General features: G+C 38.5%; 1 protein-coding gene across 1 annotated transcript; it reads right to left on the bottom strand.

Annotated features, from left to right (window-relative positions):
• Nucleotides 1-4,125: 4,125 nt before the first annotated feature.
• On the bottom strand, nt 4,126-24,789 carry LOC110069286 (WASH complex subunit 5-like). Its single transcript, XM_089280602.1, has 32 exons — nt 24,536-24,789; nt 23,089-23,195; nt 22,043-22,127; nt 21,373-21,473; nt 20,461-20,580; nt 19,995-20,067; nt 19,699-19,851; nt 18,760-18,873; nt 18,445-18,486; nt 17,596-17,722; nt 16,834-16,955; nt 16,057-16,186; nt 15,821-15,933; nt 15,212-15,319; nt 15,025-15,083; nt 14,355-14,430; nt 13,574-13,684; nt 13,218-13,295; nt 12,508-12,570; nt 12,062-12,142; nt 11,676-11,777; nt 10,830-11,009; nt 10,276-10,400; nt 9,975-10,137; nt 9,457-9,556; nt 8,691-8,770; nt 8,515-8,618; nt 7,857-7,986; nt 7,634-7,730; nt 6,553-6,712; nt 5,977-6,064; nt 4,126-5,412 (listed from the first exon to the last, which is right to left on the bottom strand). The coding sequence occupies exons 1-32, from the start codon at nt 24,758-24,760 to the stop codon at nt 5,353-5,355; spliced, it is 3,477 nt and encodes a 1,158-aa protein (XP_089136728.1). The 5' UTR covers nt 24,761-24,789; the 3' UTR covers nt 4,126-5,352.
• Between the last annotated feature and the right edge of the window lies 1 nt (nt 24,790).

The following is a 24,790-nucleotide window of genomic DNA, read 5'->3' on the forward strand; positions in this document are numbered from 1 at the left end:
ATAGGCCTTATTCGTACTCTAGGTATAGGACTGGAAATAGCTTCAATTGAGGCTCATGAGGGGGAATAACATTGAAAAAAAATTCATATCAATTGCATTTGAAAAGACTCCCCACATTAGCCTCAATGCTAGCTAATTCCACTCCAATACCGACCATACCGAGAATATGAACATGACCTATCCAGTCAGCTATGCTAGTCACATCCAAATCTTGCGGAATAACTGATGTCGGATCACGGGCAGTGTAACTTGCCTGACAGTCGCTCGAGTGATCACAGGGAGTCAGATGGAGCGGCGCGCAAGAGCGCAAAAGAACGAGACACCTGTTCCAACTCGCATCCTGTTATTTGCTCGAGCGCCTGAAGACTCCTTAATACACGACTGTACATAAACTCCATGATTACTTTGGGATTTTATCAGGCTGCTAAAACTTGGTTTCATAAATCGAATCAAGCCGATTACGTACGGAAAACGGAGGTGTTAAAAAAAAAAATGTTCAAATGTTGTTGTTTATAGTGGTCAATGCGCTTAGCTACACCTATGGGCACTCCCTACTACACCTATGGTGGATTGGTTGGCGAAGAAATTTAAGCCGTCCCACACTCTCCTCGTACCGATATAGCTTTTTTTGCGTTCGAAGGAACGCTCATCGCGACAAAAGAGAAAAGCGAACTGGAGGCAGTCGTGTCACTTGGGCACATCTCTTACAAGTTTTGCTTATCTTAAGCCCGTGTCAGTCATGGACACCAGGCTTAACGTGGGGAAGGGGGAAAGGGACAGAGAGAGGGGGGTGGAGGGGGGGGGGGGTCTTTACGGAATGGTACTTGCGTCCAAAATGGCCTGGGCGCTCAAAAGCCTGTTCCAGTTTTGTCGCTCGCGCCCGTCCTTTTTTTTATTTTTTTATTTTTTTTATTATCCCCACTGTACCAAGAATCTGGAACAGGCAAGACGCCCATGGACACTGGGCGAGACATTTCACTGTCAAAGTTTACTACCAGACCTCGTTCCCAAGGTTTTCTCTGTCGTTAAATTCCAACATGATCTAAAAACCGAGAACAGGTTCTGTCTCGTCATTTGTGATGTGCCTGTTTTGCAGGTTTTATTGCGGACTCAGCGGGAGCCTACGGGCCGGCATTTTTCGCAGCAGGTGGGATAATGGTTTTCGGTTCATCTCTGGTCTTGCTCATAAAGCTTACAAGAAAATTTCTACTTAGACGACAACACGCTTGAAGCTCGGCAACATTCCATGGGAAGCTCTCTCTTTCGAGAGAGAAATTGTGCTGTGATTGCAGAGTGTTTTCGTCGCCTTGCTTGTCGCATAGATTTAGCCAAGCTTGAAAGCGGCGCTCCTAAGTCTTTTTTTGGGGGGATGTTGTCAATCTTACTTATGAAAATAATCTAACATGTGAGGCAAATTTTGGACAATTGTGTAGTTTCAGTCCATAATAAGTTAAATTGCATCAGCAAAGCTGTGTAATGGTGTGATGATGAAAATAGACATTATTTCATGGGCAGATTTCAGTGGAGCCACCAAAAATTTTGATCATGTAACAGAACTGTCATTTATGCTGCGTGGTGGCATCTCTTGTTCTTTCCTACCTTATTCAAAAAGACAAGACATTGTTATAAATTATTATACCCTTTCTTAACTCCCACACAAAAGAAGCTTGCACATTTTTGTTGTGGGGCATGATTGCGATACGGTAGTTACAACACACTCAAATATAGCGAGGGTTCGAGCTATCAGGAGTCGACTGTATTTACACACTAGGGCACAAATTAACCTTACTGGAAGTTATCAGTGGTAAGGCTGTCCATCAAATGTCACAAATCTCTCAACACTGTCTTCTTGTAAACATACTAATCTTGCATCCGGTTCTCCATTTCGTGCCGGCAAAATATTAATTTATGCCAACGCAGATTATCAACGCAGACTATAAATCAAGCACAATTAATATCATTCCAAAGCCAAAAAAGGAATTATTTAAATAAATAAACTATGAGAGAATTCTCTCCAAGAAACACTGCTTAATTTTACAGGCACTACAAATAATTACTTAATATATATTTAATGTGTACCATACAGTGTCGCTGTCTCAGTTCAGTTCAGTTTCTGTTATTGCACGCTATTTACAGAAAAACAACTTAACGTAAGATGGTTTACAGTGATATAGGAAAAATAAATACAGATAGAAATAAACTAGAAGAAACAATATTTAATTGTGTACAGTGACCAAAGTAGCCAATGAGCAGATATAAGTTGGCGTTGGCCGCATGCTAAGTTAATTTAAATTAATATTTACATTAAAGACGATATTATTATCATAAAAGAAGAAAGACATACATAAATGCAGCTAAAATAAAGGAAAACAATGTCCTGAATATTGTACAGCAGTATCTTACATAGCTAACAGTTAAACTATGGTCAGTTTTGAGTGGTCAATAAGAATCTTTTATACCGCTTTTTGAAGAGCATGTATGGAAAACGTTTAAGTTCTGGTGGGACAGATTCCCAGATTTTTATTGCAGAGAATTGAAATGTAGATATACCATAATTGGTGCGTCTTGATGGCTTAAAGAAGTGTGCTGTGACAATCAGTTGCAGCTATGATTAACAGATTAAATAACTACACACAGGATCGGTTGCAAAACTCAACTTCCAGGTCAGGTTGTTCAATGAACTTAGTGCAGTAATTATAATCGCATCAAGTTGTCTGTAAGTACTGAGAAACCAAACAAAGCTTTACAATCTCGAGCAATAAATTATTGAAGTGTGACACTTTTATGTACAGTGTATAAATATATTTCCATTAGTATTGGGAAGCTGCATCCATCATGAATTAATTTGTTCCCATGTAGTTGTTTAAAGCACTTCTCACACATGAATCTGTCTTAACAATGGTCTCCGTGTTCTACAACAATTTATACACATGGATCGTACACTCAGTGAGATATTGTTTATAATCGTATCTATAACAAAATTCTCGATCATGATTGGTTCTCCGCGCGCCTATTTGTCACGTAATCGGCGCGCGATCATGTGGGTGTCCAATCCTCCGTAGGAAAAAAGATGGCGATTGGTACATTTACCCATAGTTCTTAGCGCACGAAAACCTTGCCAACGTTCATAAAAACGTACAGAAGAGTTACAAAATCTTCAAACCTAGCATAAACAATGTCCTTCGTACAGGGACAAATATTGTAAAAATTTGGCTTTCTTTGTGCCTTACAGGCTGTGTTAGGTTCGCAAGGTATCGTGGTAAAATGTACAGCCGCCATCTTTTTTCCTACGGTGGATTACAGGTATTCAAGTGGTCAATATTTTTGCATTTCAGTTTGCAACTTTTTCACCGCAAAACATTACCGGTCTAGATGTCGGTCTGGATGGGAAAATCTAGACCGTTTTCAATATCGATTCCAGCCAATCAAATTCGTGAATTCGGTAGTTCCCAGTCCTTGTGAGACACAGCCATATAATAAATATATAATATAAAATATTTGCATGCAGAGAGTCACGTAAAACGTTTGGCACGAATTGAATCCTTCTGTGTATTCAACAAAGTGCTCAATTCCTTAATGAAAAGCATTTCAAAAACTAAGCAATCAAACTTCGATCTGCATTTCTTCAAAATAGGAATTCTTATTCTTATTCCAGCACAAGTTATGAGGACTGACCCGAACTAATCTTTTCGATAGGTCAACAAATCAACCACTTTGTTTGCTAAGTTTATCGTTTTGTAATTTCTCAAAACACATGAAACACGCTGTACTCCAAGGCTGCGTGTCTCTTGTTTTCTTTGTTGTTGTTGTTTTTTTTTTTTTTCAGTAATACAACTACAAGGCTGCATGTCTCGGTCGACCTATTAGCTAGAGTATGGCCGCCACGTTAGGCAACTCCGTCGTCGTCGTGCGTACGCGCCCACGAGCAATACCGCTAGCCATTTTTACCACGACAAAAGCGATTTCCGGGTTTCCCCAGTTTCCATAAGTATGGGGCTACGCCCGCTCCTTACGGCTCTTCGGGCCGCCGGAGCTCCGCTATGAAAAAACAAAAATTGAATCAAAGGAAATAATGTTGCCGGGTTAGCAAATGTTCGACAAGTTTTAACAAGAGACAGACCAAGCTTATCGTTTTCAATACAAATATGTTTATTAAAGTCAATTTTACACAAAAATGTCCATTTTGTTTTATTTTAGTAACAACTTTCTATGTCATAATGCACATGTATATCAACCATTTGTTTGTGCGAATAAAAACTTAAGCCGACTTTTTTTTTAATAAGTCTTTCTTCGTAATTTACACGACCGTGTTGCATTACAGACTAACACATAAAACTATACTTATGCTTATTTCTATTTCGAAACCATTTTTACGTATTTTCATCGAACTTTTCACGAGAAGGAACTTTATACTCGTCTTCGGAGGAAGACCGAAGGACCTCCGAACAGTCCCGACTGCTCTTACCAACAAAACAACAGCCTACGAAGTGACTAAGCTCAGTGCCCTGTTCATATTTCGCAAAAACTTAAATCGTAAGACGAAGAACTTCAGATACTTTAATTTTCGTCAGAGAGGACGCCTCAGGCCGTTCTCTAATGTAACAAGGTTACCTTTGTCTAGTGTTTGCGTTTAAAACTGGAGTAATGTACTCTATGAATCAGGGGGATGTCACATAAGCAGCCAATCAACTAAGAAATTGACGTCTGTTTTTTGTGCGTCTGTCCTCTTATTGATGATAAATTGCGTCATAACATTGTCAAAGTGGCTGTGGACTTTGACAATGTTATGACGCAATTTATCATCAACAATAGGACGGACGCATAAAAAATGACGTCAATTTGTTTTTTTACAATAACAATACCCCAAAATGGTCAAATGCCGAGAATAAATTTGGGGAAAAGACGCGTAAACTTGCCGTAAGCAAGAGAAGTGAATTTTATTCAAAATGACGCGAGCTTTGTCAATAGCTTTTCCCGCTTTTTGACTGGGTACTTAACATAAAATCTCATTGATTAAAAAGCTGACAGCTTGACAGCTTAAAGTTGAACTTGAAAGCTTGCATAAAGTAAAATTTTATCCGTCTGTACTCTTATTGATGATAACAATGAGCCAATCAGCACGCGAGAAATTAGACAGTTATTGTAAAAAAGTCAATCGAGCTTGAACGACTATCCCGCGCTTTTCAGCTGTCGTGTTGCTTTTTCCGGGCTTGCCACCCGTTACATGTCATATTTTTCACACGATTACTCACCTTTTAGAAGTCACTAGAAAATTGATTTGAACTAAATTCTAATATTCTATATGCTGTAGACTGAAAGTCTTAGAAACTTCTTTGACGTTGAGTTGAAATGCTACGTGAGATGAACTCGAAACTGATCAAAAATGTAGCTTGGAATGTGAGCCTCAACAACCTGAAAGTAAATCAAAGTATCCATTGAGATAGGAAACAGCATGGCTAAAACAACTCTATTAACTATAGTTCTTGCTCCTTGATGTAATGTTAGGATTTTTTTTGGAAGAAGGCGTCAAACTTAGGTTTCGTTATTTTGCCACCTTATGAAACAGTAACGTTTCCGTGATAATGTAATCCTTAGAGACAAATTATTTTTGAAGCTTGCACTTTATTCTGGCAATTTCACTAATTGAAATACAAACATTTCCGCTCACGTTTTAGTACGTTTCTCAGAACGTTTCACTGTATCTATGTACAGAAAACATATTACCACACCGAAACACAAAGACAAACAACTGCAAGTACGAGGAATTGAAATACGATTTCTGTCAGAGACCCTGTCACGCACGACGTCCTTGGGTCTTCCCATGCACGGCACGAATTGCGTTGCGTAAAGATCACAACTGATTTATGATTGGCCAAGCTCTACAGAGGAAATGTAGTGTTCTAAAGTGTTTGTTTTCCTGTAATCCAACAACGGTGGTTGTTATTTGGAGTAAAAACAAGGCAAAGCAAAACTGACCTTTCTTGGAAGCTCACTGTACATGATAAAGTCTTCCATGAAAACCAACAGGTTTACAACTTCTGCTGGGATCTCCTGGCTCCTTACACTGAAATATATGTGAATCAATGAATAGACGAAGAAGCGAACGAAATAACCAATTATCAAACTACCGAACAAACTAACGAACGAAAAAACGAAAACGAACAGTTGATCAATCGAACGAACGAATGTCTGAATGCTGTATGAATAAAGAACTACATGAAGAAACAAAATAAATTAATAAACAAACAGATCGACAAAAAGACTGACAGATTGGTAAAACAGACAGACCGACAGACAGACAGACAGACCGACAAAAAGAGACATCTAGATATATAAGTACATGTAGACAAACTGAATCAACAGATAAGATAATTAAATTATTCTCAAAATAGAAGCACGAATGTCACTCGAGTCATGAGTCTTCGAAAGCGGAATAACTAACTGATGACGACAAAAAAGAGAAAAACAACGTTCAGGTTATCCCTGCCATTCCTGGATAATAATAAGATGGAATTTGAGGATTGTTCGAGGGTGGCAAGGTTCCGTACTTACTTAGTAGCAGAAGCTTCTATAAGGGACCTGACGTACTGTCCACAGCAAGCCAAGAATTGTTCCGTGTACTCCGAATGGAACTGTTTAAGGACTGTTATCATTCCCACAACAAATGGCGCGCTGTCGATTTGATCGGTTGGACGCCTTGCTACCATTGTGCCTGGAGCAAGAGGACAGGTATAAACTGGATTAGCTGGGTACAGGCGAAAAATCAAATGCCAAATGACGGTGAAAACACGCCTACGAGAATCGACGAAGCCTTGGGGTCTCTCCCCTATATTGCTCACTGCGTCATAATGGTGTGAAAATTTTCGCAGTACTCGAGAGTCTTCGCAATAGTTTGGATTGGATAATAAGTATCGGACACTCTTCAGATAAGTAACGAGGATCCCCCAACTGAGTGATAGAACAATACAGCAGGCTCACATCCCACTTTGGGAAGGAAAACGCAAAGGCATGGCAAGTAAATAAAACAAACCCGTGCTTTTTAAATCTACTCTTCAAAGAAAGCATGGAAAAAACTAGTGTTTGAATCGTTTTAGTCCCTCCTTTGAAAAGCAAGTTCTGAAACATCTCAACGCTTAGCATCCATTCATCTAACTGTCTTGAAAGGTAAATTACAATAATGTTGACTTTATGTAGCTAAGGTATATTTTAAAATGTAAATAGTGTCCCCAATTATAAATACCATTGACACTTAAATAAAGTCTTTCATTCAATAGGATAAACAAAGAAAGTTGCAACTTGTTTCAGAGCATGATGGTCCCAGAGAGAAAATTTGTTGCGTTGTCCTCCAATATCAAGTCAAAAGACTGTAAGTCGTTCATTTGCATTTACGAGTGTAATCTGGCATCTGTCCCAGGTTTTTCGAAGGATGTAGAACGCCACTGATCGGTTTCATAACTAAATCATTACTCATTGTACAGCTTTGTTGGTTTTACTGACACTTATATCTATTAGGTACTGATTTCTCCGGTGGAAGGCTCTACCACCCTTTGAACAACTGCGACATCAAAGCCACAACTTTGAATACAAAGCCTTCTGTTGAAATGAAGTGGTCATTGGCTAACTCAGTTCTTACCAACACTCTTGACGTACACCAGCTTCGACAGTTGAGCAGTCACGCACAGAAAATTCAGCAACGCAAAATACGGATACTTCTTTGTGGTGATATAGATCTGTAAAAAAAATCACAAAATCCCTTGTAGTACAAAACTGAAGAACAACTACATCACGCAGGGGATGAAAAAAGAAAGAAAAGAAAACAATTACAATATGACTTGAGAGCAAAATAAAAGCCTGACCTTAGTCAGGGGGTTGTGGATTCCAGCCCATTCAAGATATGACGTCAGTTCAAACATCAACGGGTTCTCTTCTTTGGGATATGGCCGAGTGGGATCCTGGTAGTGAGCCTCGACATCGCGCAAAAGTGCGCTGTAGTAGAATTGATGAAAGAAAAAGACAGAGGTTAATTCCAGTTTAAAAAAGAACTGCTACTCTATCTAAACAAAGCTGTTGTTGATTTTTCTCAGGTAGCAAGTAGCATTTAGTAAATTTGGAGTCGTGACGGTAAACGGAAAACTTGCACATCACAACCTTTTCATTTCAGCAAGATCAGTGATTGAAACATAAGGAAAGATACAGCAGAGCTCTCTATTTCGTATGACTTTCACAGTAAGCTTGTCCTATTCTCGAGTAAAATAGAGCGCATCACTTTTTGAAGCCAAAGTTGATGAATGAATATATTTGTTCGACCGGGCTGACAAATAAATTAAAAATAATCTACACTTTCAGAACTTAGTCAACTTCTGGTTGACGACGAACACGGCAAAAAGGCGTATTTCTTTTCTCTCTTTTTATTGCAGCAATAATATTACAAAAAGGCGTATTGCAAAATATGAAGCCTAGTAATTGTTAGACGGCTATAGAGAGCACCACTGTAAGGAACAAAACCATTCTTACTTGTTAAAAGTCTCTAGAGCATTATGAAGAACCTCTGAATCAAACTTGCAAGAGCAGTTCAGTTCATTGGCAATCTGTCTTCTAATGAGCTGCATCTGTCCCACCTAAACGATGAAAAATAGCATAAGCCGAGGTACGTTGGCATAAACAACAAAGAATAGACGGACATACTTTACCTTCATGATCACCTCACAGTACTGAGTCCACAATCGAGCCAGCTTTTGGGTAACTGGAGGATACACCCTATAGGGTGAAGCTAAATGGAGAAAGAATACACACATTTAAGACATGCGCTAAAGATTTTACTTGTAAGCACTGTCTGACCTACTAAGTTTGTCATGATCACAGACTACACATGCGCAATAGGCGACTTGTATGATGTCGACATTTGACTACAACAAGCGTACAAACTGCTAACGAAAGAAGGCAAAAGTTTAATTGTTGTCGTTTGCTGTTAAGGGTAAACGTCTCCAATAATTCAAGACACAGGATTTTGTCAGTTGTATTCAAATGTTGACATCTTGGAAGTGTGCTGTTACCGATGAGCTTCATGGCTTCTCAGAATTACTGCTCTTCTTTAATTTTCATATCATAGAGCAACCATGAGGAAAGCTCTTAATTTTTTCACTTAGATGAGACTCTATACAATCGCAGTTTATCTCCCAGAACTTTTTCCAGGTTGCTCAACAATGCGGTGGTTCCCATTTATACATCTGGGTGCAGAGAGGCACTGTGAGACCAACGTGTCTCGCCCAAGAACAAAACACAATGATACACGCCAGGGCTCGTTCCCCTGGATCCGGAGCCGAGCGCACTAACCATGAGGCCCCCGCGCCTCACCGAATATACGAACGCGATTTATAACCAAGTTGAGGAAACGGGAGAAATTCTGGTTCCATCTCTTGTGCAAGGATAAGAGTGTTCCATACAAGAAATACCAACCAATGAGACTCTTGACAGGTGTAAGCTGTTTGGAAAGAGGGACTAAAGTGTCCGCCACAAGTTTGTCTTTAAGTGCTCCTCTGAGAAGCCCCTGGAATTTCTGGGGACAGAAACAAAACAATGCCGAGATTAGCACAGATCCGTAAACAAAGACACAGAAACATGCATGTGTTTCAACATAACTCTTAACTTGAACTGTATATTTACTTTTTCAAACAAGGTTAAACAAAGGAAATCATTACGTTATCAATCATTACGGTGTTTGGATATCTGATCTTAATTCGTACAGATTTTTACGATTTATTTCTCCGTTTTCTCCTTAGTTTTAGTCACTTTGATTGAGGAGGTATATCAAACACTCGGGGCAGGGTTTCAGCACATTTCTAAACACCTCAAGGCTCGTTAAAAATACTGCATTACGTCGTACCTTTAACTCTCCTCTCGGGGTTTGGAAATATGGTGAAGTTTACACAGTCTCTCGTGTTTAACTATATTACGTAGACAAACAATTTCCAAACCTGCAATTCCTTGACGATCATGAATGACAGCAACTTGTCTAATCCAGTCAGTCCAAATGAACCAACAGCCTGCTGGAGCTGTTTTAGAATCAGTAAATTCATGACCTCTTGTTTGGTTCTACTGTCGTACCAGGCTCCCATCTGATCAATGTAACACGTGGTCCTGCAGTTAATAAGATAATATCTCGTTGTAAATGTAGCATTGCTACAAGTACCAACCAAACAAGCTGGCTCAGAGCTTTCCGAAAAGCCAAGACCCTTGATTAACGAAGACCAAAAACTGCATAAATAAATCTCTTACCTGGTGTCTGTTATTCGTAGAATCTCCCTCGCTAGTCGTCCAATGAAATTCACCGATTCATCCACAGGGGGAAACTTCGGTATAGGAATTGTGGTCGATTGATAGACAGACTGCCAATCATGAACCTAACAAGACAGACGTAGATTATCATAAAAGAACACTGTACCTTTGTTACATGCAAATAAAAGTCGATGTTAGTTTAACATTTGACATAATTTTCACGACATCAAATTTTCGCGTCGCAAAAACTTTATCGTCTTTCTTAAGTTTTGATTATTATTTTGTTTTGAAATCATTGTGGCACTTTTTATCTGCAACAAAAGCTCACAATCCATTTTATAATTGACAGTAAAATCAAAAAGAGCTTCTATACGAGTTTTGCCCCCAAACTACATCTACTTTTTCGAATGTTTGCTGTGTAGTACGTTTACTTCGAAAAAATCCTTGCAAGTCCTTACATTTCAGCCCTGCTGTTGTTGTTTTTGCCGTTTTTGTTGATGGTAATTTTTGAAAGGTCTATTCGAGAGAACAACACATCGCAACTCAACACAAACCTTTTCTCTCAGAAAGCTGTTGCATTCCTGTTCCACGTTGTAATTAATAATCCTAGAAACTTCCTCTTGCCAGATTTTCAGGCCATAAATGTTGATGTAATCTTGGATGTACTCAAAGGAGCGGCGGAACCCATCCATTCTTCCACCGAGCTCTTTCAGCCTTATACTAAGCTCAGATTGCTGTCAGAACAAACAAAATCCGGGATCAATTTTTCCGCCCAATCATATGCCTGTCCTTAATTACTTCATTTCATATTTATGACGCCCTAGGCTGTTTCCACAGGCGACGTCTAATGCTCTGGTCCAAGTCGTTTAAAGGCTGAACAACGCTATCCACCGGATAAATCGCTATCCAGTGCACAAGCGTTAACAAAACAAACCACGCTATCCACTGGATAGTGATTTATCCGGTGGATAGCGTTATCCCCTTTTCGAACAACCCAAGCCTGGTGGTAATGTTTGGAGATAAGTTTGCAGTGTTTAGATGAAAAGAAATAAAACGTGTGTGGCTCAGAAAGGGCGGAGGGGGTAGAGATGTTTTATGTCCAACAGTTGCAGGATTGCGGACCTGACAGCATCTTACATGAAGTTTGAATCTACTATAATGATTTTCTGAACATACATTTGAGATGGATTTCTACTGTCGCGTAGATTCACGCGCTTGAAGGAGAGCAAACAAAGAGATTTATGGTGTCTGGGAAAGACGTTGAACGCAATTTAACTTCTTTTGCCCCAATCCTCCATAAATTTATTTCACGTATTTTACGTGGGTGCATTTACGCATGTAAAAACAGACAACATTGGAATCCACCTTCAAAGTGCTGTTTGAATCCCAGTACAGCGTACCTTAGCTTTTGGACTGAAGGTGAGGCCCATGTGCAAGGCAGATGCTACCTGTCTGACCAACTCCTTTCTTATCCCATCCTCTAATAGCTGCTTTGGATCAATCTGTCGACAGTGGAAATAACACGTGTTACTTCAACAAAACGGTGCAAGGAGAGGGAGAACAAATTGTAAGCTAATTTTAAAGACTTTTCCGAGGCACAGCTACATGTACAGATTTTGAAGAAGTCTGCCAGACCTTTTTAATTTGACACTAAAACTCTTTTTATTACTTCAGGCGAATTATATAGTTATGTAACAGAACTAGACCATTAAGGTTTCCATAAGTGAAAACATCTCTCTTAGGTCTCCACTTTTCGAAGTCAGAAGTGGTCCATTGATCTTCTCACCTTTATAATTCCCACTAAAGTTGTTTTCATCATCAAAATCCCTTCTGTGAACACTGAGATGGCATGAGTCAGCTTTGCTATCTGAGAGGGGAAAAGATGTTTCACTAGACTGCTAAAAGCTAGTAAATGTTATACTTACAGAGAGAAAATCAGATCATTTCAAATGAACACGATATGATGGTCTCTTCAGGAAATTCAAAAAACCTTCCATATTCATTCAGAGTCGAAGAAGCGGTATCGCAGAAGTCATGGGTTCGCATCCCATTCAAGCCTGAATTTTTTCAGGCTTTAATCTCACAACTACTTAAGGTGTGTGCATAACTGCGATGACCAATCATTTCTTCATATCTTTCTCCGCAGTTCAAATATATGATCTTTCATATATTCACTTGTAAGTGATACCAGAGCTTGGTCTCAGCATTTTGTTGAAATTGAAGGGTACATACCTGGTATCTTTCATCTAATTGTGCATATTCTCTCAATTTGTCCTTTTCCAACCTGGTTGGAACCTAAAATTAACAATCCCAAGATTGATCTTTAAGTGACACCTAAACCCTATCAATCTGGCCTCAATTGTTCGAAGGCTGGATAATGCTATCAGAGGGATAAATCGCTATCCAGAGAATAAGTGTTAACAAAACAAACCACGCTATCCACTGGATAGTGATTTGTCTAGTGGCTAACGTTATCCATCTTTCGAAAAACCTGGGCCTGATTTGTATACAGCATGACCAAGCTTGTGTCACTTGATTCTAAAATCTTGTTTTCTTCTTTAAGAATCTGTCCTTTTCAGAGAATTTCTTTCATTATTTGTTGTTTCCTGTCACAAACGCTACTATCTACGTATGTGAGATTACTTTACTTTACTTTACTTTACTTTACTTTTTGCAGCCCAGCGTCTACATCTGGTTCGATTCGCTATACAGGTTATTCTGAGAAAGCTTTGCGTAAACTCGCTATAAGATTGTGGTCTCTAAAGTGCAAGCTGTTGACGTTGTGATTGCGTAAGGAGTGATAATTTTACAGTTTGATAGTTGTGAGATTAATTTTTTAAGAGTAACCTTTTTCTATACTCAGCTTTTATATATCAACAAGAGGAATCAACGGTTCAAGTCAAGACGAAATTTGTAACTACAGCAGATTTTACTTCACCAACCTCCTTCACATTGCTAATCTGAAGTTGTATGATTCTCGCAAGAAGACCAAACATTGTCTCAGGAATAATCTGCAAAACCTGCAGTAACACAATACAGTGTATTATTTCCTTGTTACAAGTGGAAGAGATTGTTCCTTGCTGTGTGTCAAGAACATACTTAAAACAGTTTTCAATTGAGTATCGTAAATAAAAACTAAAACCATTGAAAGTAATCAATCTAACCAATCACAAACGACACAGACAATCCAGTGAACCAATCAAAACTCAAAGCAAATACATGCATATGATGGGAAGTGTGGGATAACATGTATGAGCACGTACACAGTTATGGCGGGTTATGGTTTTGTCTCATTTACCTTTCTAACATAAGCCACCAATTCGCCAGAGTAGTACTGGGACACACTCACTAAATCAGGGCTGTTTGCCTGGCCAATGCGCACAAGAGGCAAATCCATAGCTGATGCCATCTATGGGGAAATTATAAAAAATCTCATAGTTTTTTTTTGCTGTGAGAGATCAAGAGAAAAGAAATCTGGAGACTGCCTGAAATTCAAACTCGGAAGAGGAGGAGGAGGAGGAGGAGGAGGAGGAGGAGGAGGAGGAGGAGGAGGAGGAGGAGGAGGAGGAGGAGGAGGAGGAGGAGGAGGAGGAGGAGGAGGAGGAGGAGGAGGAGGAGGAGGAGGAGGAGGAGGAGGAGGAGGAGGAGGAGGAGGAGGAGGAGGAGGAGGAGGAGGAGGAGGAGGAGGAGGAGGAGGAGGAGGAGGAGGAGGAGGAGGAGGAGGAGGAGGAGGAGGAGGAGGAGGAGGAGGAGGAGGAGGAGGAGGAGGAGGAGGAGGAGGAGGAGGAGGAGGAGGAGGAGGAGGAGGAGGAGGAGGAGGAGGAGGAGGAGGAGGAGTAAGGGGGAGGGGAAGTTTTTTCCTTCCTTCCGCCCCTTGCCCCATCACCCCCTCCCTGGAAACTTTTCCTAAGCCAACATGGTGGCGAATCTACTTGATCGCAAGCAAAATACCGATAACTCATGAACACACAGAAAACCCCTGTACTGCAGGCTAATCAAAAATCAAAATTAATGCAAAAAATTGAGTGCGGTGGGTGGTAGATACTGGACTACAATACCATGATTTTACATTTTTTTACCTTGAGGAATGTTGCTCTTAGTTTCTGAACCAGTGAAGGGTTACTCTTTATTCCTTGCTGCATAAATCCAGAATAGCTACAAAATAAGGGCAAAGAATAAATAAGCAGCACAGTACCAAGGTATGAAGGGAAGAGTGAGTCTGCCTTGAAAGGAATGAAGCTGTGAAGGCCATCATGTGGGGTCAGCCATCAGAAAATTCTGATGCCCTGAACCAGTGACAATATGATATTTGAAGATCCCTGTTTTTATCGTTTTAAGAGTGTAAATTTTAAATAATTTAGTGTTTTGATAGGAATTTTATGGCAGGTTCACAACAGCCCTTGGGTTGCCACATGCCGACCTAAAAGAATATGGTGTATAAAATGTAAGTAAATGGATAAACAGTGAATGAACTTTTTCACTTATCCTAAGAGTGCTCTATACAAAAAGTATACAGAGCAAAATGTAAAGATATGAAGACAGAAGGTAAATGTAACTCAAGTTTCATGCACTAAGCAATCATCAGACTAGATGCTTTTTGCACAAACAACGAGTCTGATTATCGCTAGTGTGTGAAACTCGAGTTACATTTACCTTCTGTCTTTATATCTTTATATCTTTACACAATGTGAGTATGTACAGTATGTACATAAGGGTTTGCCGCACATTGAGTTGGTTCGCAAATCTTACCTATCAATGATGTTCCAGGCATATGATAAGTCCGCTACCAACTGAATGGTGATCAAAACCTTGAAACACATCAATGTAAGAGTTATTAGAAGCTAAAATTGTACAATTATAACAATCTGTTGCCTAACTCATGGTGATAACTGCTCTCATAACCACAGACTGATGTAAATAGTACACACAGAAGTACCTCTTCTTTGATGTTAATTGTCCTTATCATCTGATGCAGAAACTGTCTTGTCTCCAGCAGAAACTGTCTCACTTGCAGGTTGCTTTCTAATTGATGAAATTCTTGAACCTAATGAAACGAAGATCATGAACTAATTAGAGCAATCTCTTCTGGACTTTGCAACTCTCTGATCAATTTTAAGGGAGAATATTTCAAATGCTCCTGTTCTAGATTGCAGTTGGGTTGAAGAGCGGTTTTCACTTGAGAATGGAAATGTAATTGACTTTGCACTTACTACGCCACACAATTGGTTTAAAAACTTGCGCCACTTTTTCTTCCAATTTCTTCGCAAACCAATTGTGACTCGTTTGCACACGTTTCCAGCTCTTTGCGTCAGCTAAATGTTATTACAGGTACCTGAAATTATGATTGCTTACCGTAATTAATTGCCTGAGTGTGTCTTTTGTGGTTGGCTATCTAGAGTGATTCATTTGGTTTTGGTTTTACGACACTCAATTGGATTCAACTGCTCTATAAGTTTGAGTTAAAGCAAAGCTGCAATAACTGGTAACAACGGTAACAACGTTAAACACATGTCCATGTAAACACAATGTAAAAGTAGATAGAGACCTCTTCTAATGCTTGAATAAGCTGCACCATTTTCCGTCCAGCAGAGGTAGAATCGTCATAGCTTAATGAGGAAATCTGATTGGACATCTCCTTGAACCATGCCTGCAGGTTTTCTGGAAGATATAAGAACTAAATGTTACTGACTTCAGATCTACCAGAGCATTCATTGGTTAACAAATCAAATTTGTATGCAGTGAGTTTGTAATAAATAAGTAACCCGGCTTATACAGTAGTACCATTCTTTTGAATTCGTGTGAGTGGTTTGGTCCCAGAAAACACTTCAGATAGCTCATCCATCCTTTCAACTCCTTCTGTTTTGTGTTTCTCCCACTGGGACTGCTTCTGTGCCAACATCTGCTTGAACATCTAAATTAAACAGCGAACACAATGCATAGACGTATGTACCTGTGTTTCATGTTCAGTACAAACAAAATTACAGAACTTCATTTATTACACTTAACAACTAAAATTCATAGTTCTAGTGTGCATTGAATACAAGGAATGCAAACAATGCACTTTAGATGGGTCCTAGTTGACTTTCCCTTGCAGTTACCAGAAAAGCAAATAAGATTATGCACATGTATGATGCTGAGGTTCAAAATATATACCCAGCAGCTTTTGTGCACAGATCTGTGATTTGAATACAACTTAAAGGAGCTACATCATGGCTAGCCTATCTTGAAAAGCTTAGCCTAAATGTTTCAAGTTCGTCATTTGTAATCCGTGTTAATCTTCTCCATCCTTGTTTCTTTAAGGTTTATTCTTATCTTTTAGGTGCTTTTCTATCTCAGTGAACTTTTATTTTTAGGTTTCCTTCAAATTAAAGCTAATTTTGTACGAGGTGAAACAACTCAAAATAACGTGACTGAGCTCCTTTAAACTCTAAGGGAAAACTTCACTCTTCCATCAAGACTCACACTCAAGAAAGACGTACATGTACGGGTACATAGTGTACTTTTGTACTACACAAAACACACCTGTACAATCTACATAGCTCATGAGAACAAACAAACCTCTTTCAGCTTCAGTTCAAACTGAGCAGTATTCAACAGCAGCTCAAAGACAGCTCTTGGGTCATAACCTGACATAGTTACCATCTCTCTTTGGGTACGGCATCTCTTGTGCACATCAAACACTGTAAAATGATGCCAATATGTATTTATTACCTGAGGCCTTATGAGTCCCATGGCACGATAGAGGCTGCTACATAATGATGAAGAATTGATACAACGTATAATTTACTGTACATGTATCTTAAATTTAGTTATAACAGCGCTCCAGCTTCCTGAAGGCTTGCCAAGCGGAGCACAATTCTAATAGGAACCCCTGAATTACTTTTCTTATGGTCATCATGGCTAATGGGCTCAAGGGCATGTACGCACAATGCTGCCCAGGTACTCATCTTCGATTGAATCACAGGTTCAAGCCATGTTAAGTTATTGTAATCAGGAGCTCCACTTTTAGGCTAATGGCTAAATCTATATAATTTATACAGAAATATGTCCTAGCGCTAATGTAAATACAATCTCTGACTCTTGAAGGACATCATACTCAAGTACAATTGTACAATTCACCAGGAGGGTGTGATTGAATTGTTAGGTTTCAGATTGGTAGGTGGGAGGGTAAATGCCTTAAATGTGGCTTAGATCCCCCGTGTCAAAAAAAAAAAAAAAAAAAAACACATTCATGTGAGCACCCAGACTTTCAACTTTGACTAAGAAACATATTTTTTGGGTGCATAGTTTGTTCTTTAGCTGGCAGAAAACAACACTTACTTTCACAGTTATGGAGCATGAGCCAGCGTAGTGTTACATTACAGTCTCTGATGCAGTTCATGAGTTTTGGAATGTGATCCAGCGCATACTCCTCCACAAGAAATCCTTCTTTGAGATAATTCATCACCTGAGATCATTACAAATATCATATACAGTTTAAATTGTACCACTGTTCATAAAAATACCTCTGATGGAACTTTGCAAAAGATCAATTGAAAGTAAACTAAATAGAATCAATAATAATTAATGATTTTAACATTACAGTAATACTGTATAGTTTGGTATGTGATTTTTATAGCAAAATGAATTCAAAATTATTGTAAATGGTTTTGTTTTTGTATTTTAATTTTAGGGTGGAATACCCAATTAATATAATTATCATGTACAAAGGAAAACACTTGTCTATGAGTAAAAAAGATCAAACTAGATTAAAACCATAGACATCATCCCATCATACATACATGTATATTGAGGATAAATGGCCAAAACTTTTAACATTTGGCTGAATGAAGGCCCCAGCAAACCCTCCGTTGGTGAATGTTATGGAACAATAAAAATCCAGTTAAGATACATGTGCACATACGTGTAAGGTTGTATTCAAAAGTATCAATAATCATGCTTGAATCTGTCGTGCATAAGCAAAGTCAAACACTCCTCAGCAAGAGATTTAAAATTGCTGTTCTTGTCTGTATAATTAACTTGCAAGCTTTAAACCTATCACTTCACACTTGGTAGTAATTCTAATAATTATACAAAGGGGAAGTTTAGATGTTTTAAATGCAGAAAGATGTGATAAGTAACACAATATTATGAGCCAAGCAGATTTAAAAAAAAAAAAAAAACATTTACCTCTGCATTTAAACTTCTAACTTTGGCATTAGATCTGGTTGCCTGTAAGGGAATTACATTGATAAGCTGATGAATGTCATTCTATGACATGCACCTGTACAATATTGTATATAGAGTAATCTTGGTTTATCTTGATGTTCTTTAAACCTACATTTACTTACTACAATAGATTAACATAATAGCACCCATATTTTCACCAATCACCTAAAATTTACGAAGTGATGGAAATATAAATTTTACAGCACGTTACATGTGATAGGTCTCTGTTTACTGTAAGACGTATTTTAAGATGAAGTAAAATTAAGATCTTCTCACCAAAGTTTTGACATTAGTAGGATCTAGAGTATTGTTAAGAGCTGTCTTAGCGGCTCTGTAGGGATCCCAAGCTTCCACCAGATTCACAACATTTCCCATGTAAACACTGATCACCTGCCAAAGGACATTAAAAATATGCTCAGTTTGAACTTTGACAATTAATAATGCAAAGTTCAGACACAACTGAGTAATTTCACTTTCCATTCTGAGATGGTCCAGATATTGATTTTGCTACACAACAACACTATGTATGCCCAAGCAATGTTAATATACATGTACCGGTACACGTACATGTAAGCTGGAAAGCAAAGAATGAACCCATTTAAACTGCAAGTATTTCCCTCTGAGTGATAGCCCCCAAAAAAGAAACGGAGGACCAAATGAGGACCTCAGTTGGTAGAGTAATGGTGATTTAATCCACGGGTCTTGGTTTCGAATCCCACCAAGGGCAAAGAGTTTTCTTTACAATTAACTCATGTGGTTTTGTTTCTTTTCTAGTACTAATTCTTGGAAGGAAATACTTATAAAAAAAATAACACTCCAAATTACTTAAAAGTTAATTCAGTCACTAGATTCAAAATTGTATACGCAATGTTAACATAAGCTGCTGTTTTTGATTAACCTGAAAATTCTCAAGTTTCTGACTGATGTGAGTCACACTCCATGTATTATATTTATCAGATAACCATGCAAACAGTTCAAAGATTTTATTAATAATTGCAATTTAATAATTCTAGTAGCTGATCTTGTACACAGTGAAGTAAAATGGTACTTGGTTTTCTGAATGACAGCTTACAAAAGTATAGTACACATACGTACAAAAGAAAGTCCTGAACATTTAAATTTAACTGTCCACAACACTGACCTGCCAAACCTCAGGTTCAAGGTAGAGCATTTAGTTTAGAAAAGGGGGGAATCTGCTGTAATCAGCTGTCTTACCCAGTTATCGGGGAAATGTTTGTCTACAATCTCTCTCATTTTAGCCTGCTGGTTCTGTAGAATGTCTGGAGCAAAAAACAAGATGACATACAACATGGAGGCCTGGGTTGCAAGAGCTGTGCTACGGTGTTCTGGTAAAGGATACGCTGAAATCTGATGTGCACAAAGAGAACCAAAAATAAAGATTCATAATAAAAATCAACTTTGAAAAAGCACTTTGTCAAATGAATTAATGCAAACACACACACAAAAAAAGGAAAAAAAAAATAGAATCAACACCACATTTGGGGTCACACCTGATTGTAGACATCGTCAGACCGAAGACGACCAATTAGCATATCCACAAATGAATCAGGTACTGAGATACGTCTTGCAAGAAAAAAATACAGACAGACTGAGTTAAAAAATGGAGACCACTACAGCTGTCATTCAGAACTGTAACTGTGTTGAGTATCACCGATTCAGAAGTTTGACAACTGAGAGTACTATCATGGAATCTTTAATATTCCTCTGTTGCAGATCATGATCATGAAGATGAGACTGAGGAAATGAAAAATCAGTTGAAACTAGTTTGAAAGATTTAAAACCAAAAACAAAAAAAAACAAAAACAGAAACGAAGATTTTAAACCATGCAAAGTATATGAACAAAGCGAACAGCATCATTGTTTTTACTTTGACTTCTGACAGAAGGACAGGAGACAATAAATATCAAATGGCTACAGACATACATGGTGAAAGTGCAAAAATACAAGACTACTCACTGAAAATAATCCTCTGGGTACTTGAGAGGTCTTTTTGATCCTGGAGCCAAGGAAAATCCAGTGCTTCTAAGAAGCTTGCACACATCATCGATATTGGAGTCAACATCAGCCCTGGCTGCACTGAAATGGGAAAATCAAGCCATGGAAGATTTACTAGAAGCAATTTGTAGATTCACATTACAACAGAACACAAACAGAATCTTATTATTTGAATGCAAGCAACAGCCATGTACACGTACTCTGATTAGCCAAAAATAGTTCAAAACAAATTTAAAACACTGGGTTGTTGTTGGAGTTCCGATAGCCATCGGCAGCATAACAGCAAGCTGGTTTCTTTCTGAGTGAACAGAAAATCTTGGACCTAATATGTACTGAAGCAGAATGTAGTGGACAAAGCACAATCTTATGTTTTCATACATTGTACATGTATATTTTATAGACTCCACAATTGCCAGCATGACCATATAATTTAACAACTGCAATAGCTGTCTTTATGTTCTAGAAAGGTGGTTAATGGTGGAACCTCTCACCCAATCGAACCTTGGCATGTGATTAAAGGGTGCTAATCAGACACACCTTTGTTTTTGTTTACATCCGAGGGTTTGGCCATTATATTTTATTCGGAGCATGTTGAAATGAAGGAAAGTACTGTGAAACTACTAAAGATGATTAAACATAATTATAGTATTATATACTTTCAGAACACAACTTACAATAAAGCAATGGGAGTTTGCTTCACTATGTAATATCAATAATTTCAATGACATCAAAAATGGCGGAGACTGACTAGGGTCCTTTCACATTACACTATAATGATTCAATAAGTGTATGACTATTGCAGCGTAAAACAAGACCTGCTTTCAGGCTTGATTGTAATTTACAGCAGGCTGCTGAAAATGTAACTGGCCTTACCAGTATCTGTGATATGACACCAACATTCTCTCACGCACATCCCCTTCAAACTTCATATCAATGACAAGAAGCATAACCCCGTACAGGTACAAACTTTCACACTGTGTGGAAGAAGATAAAAATAGCAATGCTAATAACAAACAAGACTAGAAAAAACATTTTGCAGTCAAAATCTTGAACAATGTACATACATTGTCCTTTCAATTTAACCATTATTTTCTTAGCATGATATAATTTTCCAAGAAGCATAATTACTGTTAACTAAAAAAAAAAGTATATCCATGTATAATGATTGTAAAGTCTAAATATTTAAATTCTTATTCTAATAAATATCCATGGTACACTTATACATGTATATATGAAGCAGTGCTCAGGCCTTTCATGTATACTTTCAGGACTAGTCAAAGCAAACTAGTTTTGAAATAAAAATAAAAATAAAACTATGTGCAACTGTCACTTCCAGCAATGATGAACAAATTGGCACATCAAAAGCTACATGTACAGTATCGTGAGGCACTTCTGTGTCTGATTTAATTCAAATTGTACTACAGTAAGATTTCTATAGTGAAGTAAAGAATGGGTTAAGATTTGAGACTGAATTCTCCAGATATGTTTAAGTACATGTACATCATAACAAAGCACAATGATCACTGGTGGGAATGAACTTTACCATAAGCTGCTTTCCGTCTTCATTGAGCAGTACACTCTCTAGTGTTTGCTGAATGAAAACTCCTTCATCAAGATCTTCCAGGTATCTAATAATAAGACATCATTAAAAGAAACATTGATAGCAATTACATGTAGTGACACGTATTATAAACAGTGTAACTGCATTTTGTCCACATCATCAGAGGCTATACTTGCTCCAGTTCTATAGGATGAAGCAAGGTCTGAAGAAAATTTGCCCTTTGTGCAAACTCTAAAGTTCTACAGTGTATGATGTGCGAGTTCAAAAGTCATTTCCACTGGCCCACAAAAACATTCATCCATAATAAGATTAACTAAAAATTAATTATTTAAATTTAAACCAATAATACTACCAATAATTTCACCTCTCACAGTACTTCAGTTTTAATTTCCCCAAAAATGTCCAGGCACTAAACTTCACTTGCCCAAAAGGCAAGCAAAGGATACAATCGGATCAATCTGAACACTAGCCTGACTGCAAAATTCACTAGTCCTAGGCTACAGGACATAACTTTCTTTGCATGCTAATGAGGCTGTCAATGTACATACGGTATGTAGGTATAAATATTGCTACTCTTGTATAAGGGATGCCTTGCCCAGTAATGTTCACAACACAATAAAGTCCAGTCAGTACTCATGCCATTCTGACCCCTTAATACAGGCACATAGTCAGTACAGTTCTTTCATCCTGGTATATATAAATTGGTAACTAGTGGATGACTGAGGCAGCCTTAGCAAAGTACTACATCAGGGAGCTGTCATTGAGGGCTGTAACCTGTAACACCTGTTACAGCTGAGTATGCTCGATTGGTCCTTAATGCTATGGGTGAACTTTTCTTTTGTTAGTACCATTCACCCAGAATGTAACAAGTTTGTTACAGGTGTGAAGAACAAGGCCACAGGTGACTCAAAACTTAATGATGGCCATGCTACAAGGTGAGCTGTGATCAGCAAGAATGAGTAGCATCTCATTCCAAGGGATGTACAGTAGTGTTGTGTCTTATCTCACGACAACTTACAGATGTATACCTGTTTAGATCAGTGATGTACTTGTGGACACTCTCAAAGGCTTTATAGAATCTGGTCAGGATCTCAATATGGTTCTCCCTAAATTCCTCATCAAGATCTTGAAGTTCCTATTGCAAGTATATTATTTTACATAGAGAAACACATTCAGTGGTGGCTTATCATTTAAAGACAATAACAGGGATAGGATTAGTAAGGCTGATGTCAGCATTCGCAAAAACATTGGACTGCATACAGTCTATTGTGCACAATCAGAGTTACGCCTGACAAACATCAAAGGAGCAAACAAAGACGCGAAGATTTATGTTGGAAGGTCCACGACAGTGCACAATCTTTTGTTTTGCGCTCATACACTATGCATGAATTACGTAACCAACACGTTTTGATTGGTTAGTTCCTCAGTACGGAGTAAACAACTATTGTGTTTTATGCACCGTCAAGGTCAAAAAAGTGAACAAAAACATACAACAAAGAATTTTGTCGAGTTTCATAACCATTCCCCTCTATAATTCAACAAATGCTATATATCCCTCATTGACAAAGTCACTCATATTTATAATTATTATTTATCATTATTTTGTTAACCAGTGTATATGCAGATGGCCATTGGTTTGACTTTAATTTGCTGAAGACTCAGCATTTGTGACAAAATTACTACTAGCAACCACTTATTCCTCAACCTGAACCAGGTGCCAACGTGAAAGCAAGGCCTACAAAAAGCCATTTCCCTTCAAACATAGTAAACAGGCCGATGTGTTGTTCTAGAAAATAGCAATACATGTACCTCTTCCACAGAGAATTTTCTTGATTTAGCCCCCACCATACCTCTAGGAATATATTCCAGTTTTGTTCATTCTTTCATTTGATAATTTTGGATTGAGACTCCCCTTCCCATTGGAATTTCCAATAACCCTCCCTGGGATAGGCATGGATACTTGATGGAATGTTTTTCTTACCCCCAAGAAAACCTTTGACTGTCGATGCTGATGCACTGACTCTATCACTCACTTTAAAAACACCAGGAAAGTCTTGCTAAATAAATGAAGAGATGCCGAGGATAAGAAGGGGGTTGGGGGTGGGGTCTTCCTGATCAGATCAACCTGTCACTATTTTTTACTGACAGGTTCTCTATAGTTATGAGTTTTCAGTTTCCTATTCATGAAGGATCAGACTTAATGAGACAAAACGTTCATTAGGCGTTCCACCGTCTATTGTACCTCTCTGCACCATTCTAGTATTACATGTTCACCCCTTTGGAAAAAAAAAAACAACAATTTATCTGTCGATTTCAGCTACCTCGTGTATTTCCGCGATCAAAAACCGTCATGGTTGCCAGAAGGCACAAAACATCTCATACCAGATACACCTATGCTAGCTCTCATTCCCTAAGCTTATGTGATTCAATTTACAACTACGTGCAGCACATGCAAAAACGAAAATAACAACTCACCGCCTTGGAATCAATCCGGTTCTCGTAGTAGTCAGGTCCCTTGAAATAGGAGAAGTCTGCCAAGATCTCGCCATATTTATCACGGTCTTCTTTCGTTTCTTGCTTGAAAACCGGAGGTATAAAGTCGGAGAGCCGCAATAGCTCGGCAACGATGGCATTTCCTCGGCTAACGAGCTTTAAAACGGTCTGTCCGCAAGCGTTGTTATCTGCAAGGAAGTCCACCATCTTGGATTACCGATATCATGTGACCGAGGC

This window comes from Orbicella faveolata, unplaced genomic scaffold (genome assembly GCF_042242905.1).
Source record: "Orbicella faveolata isolate gen_17 unplaced genomic scaffold, um_ofav_v1 contig_47, whole genome shotgun sequence".
NCBI lineage: Eukaryota > Metazoa > Cnidaria > Anthozoa > Scleractinia > Merulinidae > Orbicella > Orbicella faveolata.